General features: G+C 40.6%; 1 protein-coding gene across 2 annotated transcripts; it reads left to right on the top strand.

Annotated features, from left to right (window-relative positions):
• Window positions 1-1,371: 1,371 nt before the first annotated feature.
• Window positions 1,372-12,471, top strand: LOC141908214 (syntaxin-binding protein 1-like). 2 transcript variants are annotated; one of them, XM_074798138.1, is made up of 15 exons: window positions 1,372-1,415; window positions 1,658-1,792; window positions 3,076-3,152; window positions 3,588-3,663; window positions 4,327-4,430; window positions 5,588-5,824; window positions 6,695-6,825; window positions 6,917-7,027; window positions 7,907-8,114; window positions 8,530-8,668; window positions 9,193-9,302; window positions 10,420-10,536; window positions 10,609-10,700; window positions 10,943-11,097; window positions 11,169-12,471. In XM_074798138.1, the coding sequence occupies exons 1-15, from the start codon at window positions 1,388-1,390 to the stop codon at window positions 11,228-11,230; spliced, it is 1,782 nt and encodes a 593-aa protein (XP_074654239.1). In that variant the 5' UTR covers window positions 1,372-1,387; the 3' UTR covers window positions 11,231-12,471. The 2 variants fall into 2 exon arrangements, with proteins under 2 accessions (XP_074654239.1, XP_074654238.1); XM_074798137.1 differs by having other exon boundaries at window positions 9,193-9,347.
• Window positions 12,472-12,651: the final 180 nt, after the last annotated feature.

Here is a 12,651-nt window from a genome sequence, read left to right as displayed (position 1 = left end):
CCATTGTGAAACTAAACCAGTCAGGTTACTGACTACTTGGGAACTAGCTCGGCAAATAAATCATGAGTGGTCAAAAACGTTCAATTTTGATAAAATCTATTAATCTCAATGTCAGGTCGGCTTCCGACCAAAACAACTGCTCAGTACAAACTGCAAACTAAAAGTGTGTATTTTGTGTCCTCTTCCATCTCAACAATGCCTTATTCCCGGATAGTAACAAAAACTTAGGGAAAAACAAAGGTGACAGACAGTGAGCATGGGCGTCCCTTAGTCAGTAACCTGTCTGTGGTTTAGTTTCACAATCGGATATTTTCACAAACCACATTGGTATAAGCCCATCCGATTATAAAAAGCTTACCACCAACGATTAGGTAACTAACTAGGGCGTCCCTAGGCCCCTCCTATTCCTAAAAACGAACTCCCCAAAGAAATCCTGGGGACGCCGATGGTGAGTAGACAACAACATGCCTTAAACAAAGACAGAGAGAACATAAATGACTAATTACTTTACAAACACGACTGAAAAATACGTTTCTGCACATGAAACAATGCTATCACTCGAGGAGGGACTGAAAATCCATTACTATAGACACACATCACAGTAATTAACAGTTTATACTCGACTGACTTTTCCTGAAACTGAGAAACAAACAGTTCTTTTGGTCAGATTTGACCGTAGGGCCTGGGCCCGGTTTCAGATGCTGGGCCTATGGTTTCATATGTGTGATGGACAGCAGTGCTCCGGTTTCAGAGGCCACAGCCCGCATGAGGCTGCAATGCAGATTCTGTGCCGATTTTCACAGGGGCCTGAACACAAAAGGTTTTTGACCCCATCTTAGGTACCTTTTGTGTCAGGCTCTTTAGTCAGTAACCTGTCTGTGGTTTAGTTTCACGATCGAGTATTTTCACCGGTTGAAGCCCATTCGATTATAAAAAGCTTACCCAACGATTAGGTAATAACTACAGGCACTATTCTCATAACTCATAAAAAATCGGTCATAGTCTATGAATTCCTCCACACAAATTCGAGAAAAATCTACGGTCAACATGAAAAGTAAATGATATCTCGTATTACAGTGGCTGTATGCCCTATTCAACGATTAAACGAATAATTCGGTGTATGACCTACCGCAAATAGCGCTCGTCGATAATTAGCGCAATGGAGTCGTACTGAGTATCACAACAAACCATTTTCAAAACAAAATCATACTACCACATAAAAATACATTAACCATTTATTTCATAATTCTAAGAATCATCTGTTTCCTTGGAGCAATGGTTTTAATTATATCGTGGATAAAGCTAACTATCGTCGGTTCATAGTGATGTTTGTAAATGGAGCCGGAGTCGGCGATGCCTCGTACTGCGCAGTGTGTATACAATCAAAATGGCGTTAAAACAAGCAGTGGCTACGAGTGAGTTTTTTAATCGCAATTCTCTTTTTAAAACCATAATTAAAACATTGTTTTATCTGATTTGATAACGCAAGAATATTTACTGAAGAACCTAAAAACATTCAATTGAAAGAATTTGATGAAATAGAAGCTTGTTTCAGACGAGCTAAACTGAGCTGTCACTGTCTGTCACTCACTGTCTGATTCTTTTCAATTCAATTCAATTCCAAATTAAACTGAATTGTCTGATTTGATATTTGTAGAGATAATCGCGGATGTGATTCGTGATGACAGTAAAAAGAGAGACGACTGGAAAGTTTTAGTCGTCGATCAGTTATCGATGAGAATGATTTCATCTTGTTGTAAAATGTGTGACATCATGTCTGAGGGTATTACACGTAAGTATTACAGCCCCCCTCCCTCACTCCGGAAATGAAAATTAGCGATCCATAGCGCCGAGACAGAGGCGATCCAGGGAAAAAATGAGTGGATCGCATACCGGTAACAGCGCAGCTTTAGGGATTAGTCCTTGTGTACGGACCCGATCCACAGCGTCAAATAGCGCCGACGTCCTCACCCGCAATGTCGATCCGCAACGCCGCTTGTGCCATCTTCAACTACGAACTTTTTATTTCCATAAATTCATATTTTTACCATTTTTAAGAGCTCAATTAGATCACTTTTTTCAAACATTGGTTTGTAATATTTTTATGATAATATCGTTTAGAGAAATCGAATCTCAGATTTTTTACGATTCTCAAACTGCAGATGTCCAGTGTTAAAGTATTCCCCGTATCCCACGGCGATCCGTAGCGCACAATTCCCTGCATACTTAAGCGATCCATAGCGCAGGAATCCCTGTGTGTGTAGGCGATCCATAGCGCTACAGCAGCGATAAAAATAACCGGTACCGGTAGCAGGGAAAAGTCCTGATTGAGCGATCCTAGCGCCGGCGCTAATTTGCACTAATTTTCGTTTCCCGGCCCCCGTAGGACTTTCATTGACTGATGCATTACAGCCCCCCTCACTCCCTTCCCCTTTCAGTTTCATAGCTGTATAACACATAAGTATTACCCTCACTACCTTCCCCTGTATGAGGGTATTACAAATAAGTATAACCCCCTCACTCCCCCTCTATTTTCAGTTTTATATCTGAGGGTATTACATGTAGCCTAAGTATTCCCCTCATTCCCCTCCCCTTTCATGTCGAAGCCTGAGGGTATTAGTTGTAAGTATTATACCCTCATGCCTCACTCCCCTCCGCTTTCATGTGTGAGGGTATTACACGTCAGTATTACCCACTCACCCCATCTCCATCAATACACCTCACAAGCCTTGCTGGTCTTTCCTAGTTTAGTATCTTATAGTTGTTTTCAAAAAGGTTGATTGGTGAGATTACCCCTACCCCCCTAGTCAGTAAATGAATCATGAACTATGTTTGTTGTTTGTTGTCAGCCAAAATGATAGTCAGTAACCTGTCTGTGGTTTAGTTTTACGATCGGATATTTTCACGTTGGTAAAAGCCCATCCAATTATAAAAGCTTACCAATAACGATTATGTAACTAACTACATCGTCCCCACCCCCATTCAGTAACCTGTCTGTGGTTTTGTTAAACGACCCCTCCCCCCTGTACTCTGTGTGTAAGATACTGATGGTGATTGTATTTTATATATTTGTAGTGGTTGAAGATATCGGTAAAAGACGTGAACCGCTTCCATTGTTAGAATGTATTTATCTGTTAACTCCGACGGAAAAGGTAAAAACACCCCCTGACCAGCTGACCCCTCCCCTCCTCTCACAGTTACAGGGATGAAAGTCTTCCGACCATAGACGGATTTCCGACCTTTTCTAACATTTTCTTTATTCCTGAGATCGGTGTAAATCGTCTCAATCGCGGGCGTCACATCGGAGCGTTCCGCAGTTAGGAGTGCTCCTTAAGACAGTTTTCTGAGGTAGTTAGCACAACTGTGGAGTCGGAGAAACCAAAATGGCGTCTCATTCAAAAAGCGACTCTAATTCAGGCCCAAACTATTAACATTTTGACCAAAAGAAAGTAAGTTTTTTGGCTAAAAGTAACTGATTTTTATTCCCCACAAAAAATTCTTTTTTTAAAAATATTTTCCGACTTTTTCAATATGGGTCATTTTCATCCCTGCAGTTAGAATGAAACATCGTTTTTCTATATTTATAGTCGATGCGGCAGCTGATGTCAGATTTTACGGGAGCTACTAAAATGTACCGAGCGGCTCATGTCTATTTCACTGAAGGTAAGCTCCGTAAGCTGTTACACATAAATACATCCGTTTAAATCATTCTTCATTCCGTCTAATCAGATTTATTTGAAAACGTATTTGTATTTGAACTGAAATTCTCTGAAAAGGCAACAAAACATAAGAATTGGGGACAGGTTTCCATAGTTATTAATGGTTAGAATATTGGAAATAGACCGATCTTAAAACCTCTTTGTTTCCATTCCATCGCAAATATATGCGTTTACTACAATTGCTCTGGTGTCGTGAGTCACTATGCCGCTGGTGTGTCGTCGTACTAAATAACCATCCGCTTCAATTTAGTTCCAATTTTAACTTATAGATGGAGGGTTCGAGTCCTGCTGCCTGCTTACAGCGTGCGGGCAACACTTCAAAGGCCGTCCTATCGTGAGGTTGAATGAATAATCCAATAGGGTTTAGTCCTGGGAAACCAAGATCTAAGCGACAAAAACCAAAAAAAACAAACAGTACCTTTAATGCCGAATTGATTTGAATTGAATAATGCCATCCGGTTCGAATCCTGGTGGGGGGCGTTACATTATCTGCAGTAGTGAAGATGTTAACTCTTATCTAAGAATCGAATCTATTTCGTTTATTGCATCTACTCTATTCTCTAGCCTGCCCCGATGGTTTGTTTATCGTATCCTGTCTATTTTCCAGCCTGCCCTGATCAGTTGTTTAATGAATTGTGTAAATCGTACGTGGCGAAATTCATCAAGACTCTTAAAGAAATCAACATAGCTTTCCTACCGTATGAAAGTCAGGTAATGATTATTCGGAACTTAATCGCTAATTACCCTCAAAAGTTAGAATAAATTGTCGCATTGACAACTGAAGTCAACTCTATTTTTAGTCTAAATTTGTATTAACGATTCAATTTTCAAAGTATAAGTCATCATTTAGATAAGTCGTAACATTACTGAAGTGGTCTCTATTTTTTAGCAATTCTATTTCAATTTACTAAGTATAAGTCATCATTCAGATAAGTCATAACACTACTGAAGTCGCTTCTGTTTTTGAGTTTACAATTTGTGTTTCTAATTCGATTTCCTAATTGAAAGTCATCAACTAAATAATTGTCTCAACTGTCGACGACTTCAGCATTGAGTTTCTAGGAGAGGCGCAGTGGCCGATGGGGTTAACACGTTCGCTGCCGCTGACGAGATAAATCGTCATGGTGGGTGCATGGAGTTATATCGTCATCGATTCAATGTCATTTTACAGCGTTATGAATGACCTGGCAGAGGCGAGAAACCAGATAATAATTGTCTGGCAGTATGGAGAGACTAAGATATTATTTATGGGGGTAACTCAAGTCTGGTGCACACTTGAAATTTTTTCAAAAAAATCTTCAGAAAGCAATGCATTTTAGCTTCTTTTCCGGCCAATATTTAGAGAGATTATAACGGCTAAAATCATTCTATATCATTTTTAAAATAAAACTTTTATTCTTTATTAGATTTTTATTTGATTTTCACGCTTTTCACTGGCAATGGGGACAAGAAAAAATTGAGAATCTCTTCACCAGTGCCAGTGACGAGTTATCTCGTCATTGGTTTTTTACACTAAAATAGATCAGTGTATTTATCTATCAATGTACAAATAGTGCTGGCAGTATATAAATTGTATAATGTCAAAAATTAGCGTTGGCAATGGCGACCGGACATTAAACCACTAGGTGGCAGTGAACGTATTAAGCTGCCGGTCACTGGTCTCGTCAATCCAGAATTTATGGGTTCAAACCCTGGTGGCGACAGGGTTTCTTGGTCTAAGGTTCTTCTCTGATCTTACCCCCATTGGGAAAAAGAAACATCAAACCTGTTAATAATGCCTTGTGTGGCATTCAGTGGGTTGTTATGTTGTACGAGTTGTAAGTGTTCACTCGTATTGTGTTATACGGTATTTCGTGTGTGTATTGCAGGTGTTCTCTCTGGATGCTCCTCAGACGTTTCAGTTTTACTATAACCCGGTACTTCAGGCTGGACGTAACATGCATCTGGAACGGATCGCCGAACAGTTAGCCACGCTGTGCGCTAGTCTGGGTGAATACCCTTCGATCCGTTACCGAGGGGCGTTTCAACCTAATAACTTCGAATTCGCTCAGATGGTTCAACAGAAACTCGATGCCTACAAGGCAGACGATGCCACTATGGGAGAGGTAGGCTTAAACCATGTTAGGGGAAGGGGAAAGGTAGGCTTAAACCATGTGAGGGGTAGGGGAGAGGTATGCTTAAACCATATGAGGGGTAGGGGAGAGGTAGGCTTAAACCATACGAGGGGTAGGGGAGAGGTAGGCTTAAACCATTTGAGGGGTAGGGGATAGGTAGGCTCAAACCATGTGAGAGGTAGGGGAGAGGTATGCTTAAACCATGTGAGGGGTAGGGGAGAGGTAGGCTTAAACCATATGAGGGGTAGGGGAGAGGTAGGCTTAAACCATGTGAGGGGTAGGGGAGAGGTAGGCTTAAACCATGTGAGGGGTAGGGGAGAGGTAGGCTAAAACCATGTGAGGGGTAGGGGAGAGGTAGGCTTAAACCATGTGAGGGGTAGGGGAGAGGTAGTCTTGAACCATGTGAGGGGTAGGGGAGAGGTAGGCTTAAACGATGTGAGGGGTAGAGGTAGGGAGATGTAGGCTTAAACCATGTTAGCGGTAGGGTAGAGGTAGGCTTAAACCATGTGAGGGGTAGGGGAGAGGTAGGATTTAACCATGTGAGGGGTAGAGGTAGAGAGGTAAACCGTGTGAGGGGTAGAGGAGGGGAGAGGTAGGCTTTAACCGTGTGAGGGGTAGACTAAAACCACGTCAGGGATATGGGTAGGGGTAGAGGGGTAAACCATATGAGGGTTAGAGGTGGGGAGAGGTAGTAGGGAAAGCCATGTGAGGGGAGAGGTAGAGGGGTAAACCGTGTGAGGGGTAGAGGTCGGGAGAGGGGGTTAAATATAGCCTTAGATCTATATTTAAATACACTGTTCAGATGTGGTATAAAAAGAAAGTAGATGAAATGAATGAAAGATGATATTGATTTCTAAACAGGGACCTCAGAAAGATCGTTCCCAGTTATTGATTCTGGACCGTGGTTTCGACCCTGTCTCGTTGTTGCTGCATGAATTGACGTTTCAAGCGATGGCTTACGATTTACTGCCGATCGATAACGACGTTTACAAGTGAGTTCGTTGATTTTACTCGCCGTGGGTCCTACCTGAGTTTGCCGAGGCGACAGAGTTTAACAATTGACAATGATTTTATCGGTTATAGATATGAGAACACCGTGAGTCCCGGCGACGTTCAAGAGAAAGAAGTTTTACTGGATGAAAACGATGATTTATGGTGTGGACTCAGACATCAGCATATAGCTATTGTTTCGCAGTAAGTTTACGCTACAGCGACCCTGTTCCACACTTGTGAGTTAGAGTTAACTCCGAGTTAAGATTACCAGGATAGTTTATTTCAATGAGTTAACTCTTGAGGCAAATCTTGAACTGTGGAACTGGATCCAGTACTACTCTTTTAATTCGGACCGGTTTTATTCGGATTTTTACTTATTTCGGACTAAAATTCCCAGTGTCCTCTCGGTTATTTCTTGTCGATTGGGAGAATATAATTCGGATTTCGTTTTAATTCGGACAAACTTTTCCAGTCCCAGGTGATCTACTGTACATCTATTCATATACGCTGATCAGGCATGACTGTCTACTGCCATCAGTATTCAAACCTGTGAATCCTAGTGGATCGACAAAGGACCAGTCATTGATTGTGGGTTAAACCACTGGGACCAGTTTTATTGACTAGTATAAACCTTAACCCTTTCAGTGCGTCTATACCGCAGTGTGGTGTACGAATCAGTGATGGATTTTGCAAGTACACCGCACTGCGGTGTATTGATTTAAATAGTAATTAGTATTTTTCTCTCTTAAAAGATGGCAGCACCTGTCAAATATAGTGAAATATTAGTAACTAACGACATACCGTGCCAGGGTGTAGACGCACTATAGTGCTATTCCTGTTATTCAACACACTAAGGTGGAATTTTTCAAAATTTTTAAATTATCTTCAGCACTACAGGGTGTTAATAAGTCAGCACTGAAAGGTTAATCCGGGGTAAGCTCAATTTATAATGAAATGAGTTAACCCCTTGGTTAAAGTAAATTAGGTCTGGTCTTAAAATCATTAGATCGGTTATAGGGCTTATTAAGATAGGCTTAATTGAACTCTAAATGTGACTATGATTCAATCTATGAATTTCAGGCAAGTTACGAAACAATTGAAAGCATTCCTGGTCGAGAAACGCATGAAATCCGACGACAAATCGTCGATGAGAGATTTATCGCAAATGATTAAAAAGATGCCGCAATATCAGAAAGAACTGAGTAAATATTCGACACATTTGCACCTGGCCGAGGATTGCATGAAGCATTATCAGGGACACGTGGATAAACTGTGTAAAGTTGAACAGGTAGGATACAACGTTTCGAAACCCAGTTGATTATTCGAAGCAACAACTCGTTCATTTCCAGGGGTGGAACTAGCCTAGGTTTCTGAGTACCGCTCATCTGCGGAAGGGCACCTATGTCATAGAAAATTTTGAATTTTTTGCCTCCAAGATGCGGAGTTACTTTGGGGCATGAAATCCTTCCGTATGATATTTAGTGTAACATGTTAAAATATGGCATTTTGACATCATTCAAAGAAATTAAGAAGTTTACCCATTTTCGATTATTCAAACTGGCCATTTAAATCGAATAATTTTTAATTAACTTGAAAAATAGAAGGGCATTTCTACAAGCGGTAAGGCTGGATCCGCCCCTGATATCCTCGGTTAAGTTTGACTCGGAAGTTCGTTCGGTATATATTGTACTGTTCGTGTTTAGGATTTGGCGATGGGAACTGACGCCGAGGGCGAGAAAATCAAAGATCACATGCGAAACATCGTTCCTATTCTTCTCGATCAGAACATCACGGCTTACGATAAAATACGTATCATTTTGCTGTACGTCATCTATAAGGGAGGTCAGTACCAAAATCCTAGCCCCGCCCGCACGGGCCGACTTCGGTTATCAGAGTTAGTTGACTATAGTCAAACTAAGTGAAATGGAATGTTAATTAGTGGGAACTATATATTGGAAATAGTTTGGAAATTAACCCTTTCAGTGCGTCTACACTGCAGTGCTGTGTATGAATTAGTGATGAATTTTGCTAGTACACCGCACTGTGGTGTATTGGTGTAATTAGTAATTAGTTTATTTCTATTGAAAGATGGCAGCACCTGTCAAACATAATGAAATATAAGTAATTAACAATACACCGCATCATGGTGCAGATGCATTATAGCGGTATTCCCGTTATTCAACACACAAGGGTGGAATTTTTCAAAATTTTCAAATTATCTCCAGCACTTATAGGGTATTGCTTAGTCAACATTGGAAGGGTTAAGCGCATTCGGTTATTAGTTCCGACCAGATACAGAAACCGATTTTGGCCCCGTTTGCGCGGAGTTTCGTTATAACCGGCTTTAAAGCGAACATGTTTTGTAGGAATAACCGAGGAGAATCTGGCTAAGTTGGTTCAGCACGCTCAGATACCTGAGAACGAGAAAACCATTATAACTCACATGCAGAATTTGGGAGTTCCGATTCTACAGGATGTAAGTAGTAGATCCCAGATAGCGGGTGTACCAATACTACCTGATGTAAGTAGTTCCTGCCTCCTTAACCTCTCTATACCTCTAAACAGCGGCACTGCTTCGATCTTAACAGCACCTCTCAATAGCACCTCTTACCTCTCTTAGCGGCACTTGATTATACGAATACTCAATGTGCTTGTGTAAGTATCACCCAAACCTCCCTCCCTCTCTCTCACCTCCCTCCCTCTCTCTCACCTCCCTCTCTCTCACAGCCAGTGTGCTTGTGTAAGTATACCTCTTCCCTTTCCCCTTGAACAAATCTAAAAATTATTCAAGAAGAAAAAAGTTAAATGAACAACATGGCATACAAGGACGCCAGCACAATGAGTGTTTGTGATTAGCTGCTGTTGCTGCTTTTGGTAGCTGTAGCTGCTGCTGCTGCTTTTGGTAGCTGTTGCTGCAGCTTCTGCTGCTGCTGCTGCTGCTGCTTTTGGTAGCTGTAGCTGCTGCTGCTGCTGCTGCTGCTGCTGTTATCGCTGCATTTGTAAGTTTTTAGAATGTGAATACTTTCATTTCATCTTTTATCTGCTTCGACTGCAACGGAACCTCGTTACAGCGAACTTCACGGGAACAGAAAATCTGTTCGTTATAACCAATAGATGTTATATCCAGTGTGAAAACTAATTAGATTTTCTTACTTGGGACCCGAAATTCTATATTTGTTATATCCGATGAATCGTTGTATCCAAGCTCGTTAATGTTGTATCCGAGTTCGTTATGATGAGAGGTTCCACTGTAATTGTTTATAAGCATGTTCAGTGTTTTCAATAAGGAATTAACAAGCCAGGTCCTTTTGAAAAACAGGAGGGTCCCGCAATATTTCACACTCCGTGAAATGAAAGCAGGTTTAAAAAAACAGGCGGGTCCTTTACAAATGAATGACGGGTCTGGAACCTGGGACCTGGCTCTTATTGAAAATACTGATGTTGTGTAATGATATTGTATTGTGGCTATATGTGGCTTTTCAATGTTTCACCGATCTCTGATGATAAATATTTTCCTCAAATTTCGAGTCCTTATATCCGAAATATTGCGATTTCGTTCGACGATATCGTAATGTCGTTCGTTTGGTGTTTAGGGCGGCAGAAACAGAAAGAATTATCAGCCGTATCAACCGTTGAATCGTAAAGAACGGATTCTGGAACACGCGTATCAGATGTCCCGATGGACTCCGTACGTTAAAGATATCATCGAGGTAATTATCATGATGAAAGTTTGACCGTGAATTTAAGGGTTGTTTTATGCGTGTATGATGTTGTGTTTGTAGGACGCGGTCGATGAGAAATTAGATCCGAAAGCGTACCCTTATTTACCGGGAGGAACCTCCAGTAGATCCATGATTAGAGCTGCACCGGTCAGGTATTTATCGACTCCTCCTTCATTTATTGACTTAACACAACTGATGAACCGAGTGATGGCGTCAGCTCAGATGACTCTAGAGTGGTGCAGTCAGCTCAGATGACTCTACAGTCATGCAGTCAGCTCAGATGACTCAAGAGTGTCGTGCAGTCAGCTCAGATGACTCTAGAGTCGTGCAGTCAGCTCAGATGACTCTTTGAGTCGTGGCTGAGTCATTGACACTATGATGTTTATATTTGTAGTGCTCGTTATGGAATGTGGCATAAAGAGAAAGGTCAGTCCAGTTATAAAGCCGGACCCCGGTTAATAGTGTTTATAGTTGGTGGAGTTTCGTTCGCTGAGATGCGGTGTGCGTACGAGGTGACGCAAGCCGTTAAAAACTGGGAGGTTCTCATCGGTAAGTTCAGTTATCCCTGACGTTCCAATTTCCGTGGTAACTCCGATGCATTGTTGAATTTTATTTTGTAGGTTCGACTCAGATTTTGACACCCGAAGGTCTCCTCGACAACCTGAAAGATTTAACCAGTTGAATCAATCAAACGTCGACGACGAATTTTATTGTTCCGCGTTATTCACCGCATGTACTTGTATCTAGTCATTGGAGGTCACAACGGAGTGAAATATAAACTCCTAGATATTCGATTGAGATTAAATCTGTGTGTTGTGATCAGCTGCTACTTCTCGTCCTGGTGTCTTAATCTTAGACCGGGTTTAAACTAATATTCATCTATGCTTATCGCCGTTCTCTTGTTAATCGATAGAAACTAGAATTAATACCGATTGTTGTAATGTAGGTTAATCCGGGATGAATACCGATCGTGGTGAAGTAGGTTAATCCGGGATTAATACCGATCGTCGTAATGTAGGTTAATCCGGGATCAAACTCGACTCTTCGAGTAGAGTATCGTCGCGTGTTTGTTACGATATGAATTTTTGCAGCTAAATTTTCCATGAAAACAGATGAACGTATAATTAGTTTTCGTTGTTCAAGTTTTAAGCATTTAATAAACATTCCTCCCTCTTTCCCCTCACCCCCTTTACTTCCTCTGTTGACACCCTGTTCCTGATTTGAATTTGAAAGATGCTTTTGTATAAACTGTAAATAGATGATCGAATAATTAATGAAGAATTAGAATTGGATGCAATATTTGAATGATTAGTGATTAAATTATATAAGTTTTCACGGTTTTTGTTACGTTGTAAAATTCAGAAATATTCGATATTAACCAAGCTTTGAGTGTGTAAAACTAGTGGGTCTTAATGACTCTAGTTTTAGCCTATAGGTGGCGGTGTTCTATAAGACGCAAGCCATGGCTAGTGAATTAAACTCTCTCATATCAAAATATTTTACGATAATAATCTAAATATAGATAATATAATAGAGATGAATATACTGTATATGGATTTGGAGGGATTAGGATAAGGATTAATAAATCCATTGAAAGATGACTGAATCCAGGAGAATAATACAGTGAAACCTCGTTATAACGAACTCTGATGCAACGATTCATCCGATATTACAAATATAGAATTTCCGGTCCCACGTAAGAAAATTTAATCAATTTCATACTGGATATAACGAACTATCAGTTATAACGAACATATTTTCTGGTCCCGTGAAGTTCGCTGTAACGAGATTCCACTGTAGGTTGTTTATTGATTGATAAATGTTTAAATATCTGTAGAGAATAATTAGCGACTAATTGATTATTATTATTATTATAATTATTCATGCGCGTGTTTTCATTAATGAATAGAAAGTGATATTAATCATTTATGCATAATTAATTAACGAGTTATTTTCTGTTTCTGACTCCGGTCGTCCCAGGTTCGAACCTGGAACCTGTTTTCGAGATACCGATTTGGAGCAGTCCTACTACTGCTGAACAGTGGATCATTATACAGGGGATTGTGGGTTCAGACACAGTTATCTCCGATACTGATACAGAAA

The sequence above is a fragment of the Tubulanus polymorphus genome, chromosome 7 (genome assembly GCF_964204645.1).
Source record: "Tubulanus polymorphus chromosome 7, tnTubPoly1.2, whole genome shotgun sequence".
Classification (NCBI taxonomy): Eukaryota; Metazoa; Nemertea; class Palaeonemertea; order Tubulaniformes; family Tubulanidae; genus Tubulanus; species Tubulanus polymorphus.
The sequence above is the reverse complement of the archived record's forward strand: the minus strand, read 5'-3'. Positions and strand labels throughout refer to the sequence as shown.

Bases quoted from the DNA above. Each gene is read 5' to 3' on its own strand.
- LOC141908214 (XM_074798137.1), top strand. From the start codon at position 1,388: ATGGCGTTAAAACAAGCAGTGGCTACGA. The intron at 1,793-3,075 runs GTAAGTATTACA...ATATATTTGTAG, and splicing joins CATGTCTGAGGGTATTACAC to TGGTTGAAGATATCGGTAAA. The intron at 10,701-10,942 runs GTATTTATCGAC...TTATATTTGTAG, and splicing joins ATTAGAGCTGCACCGGTCAG to TGCTCGTTATGGAATGTGGC.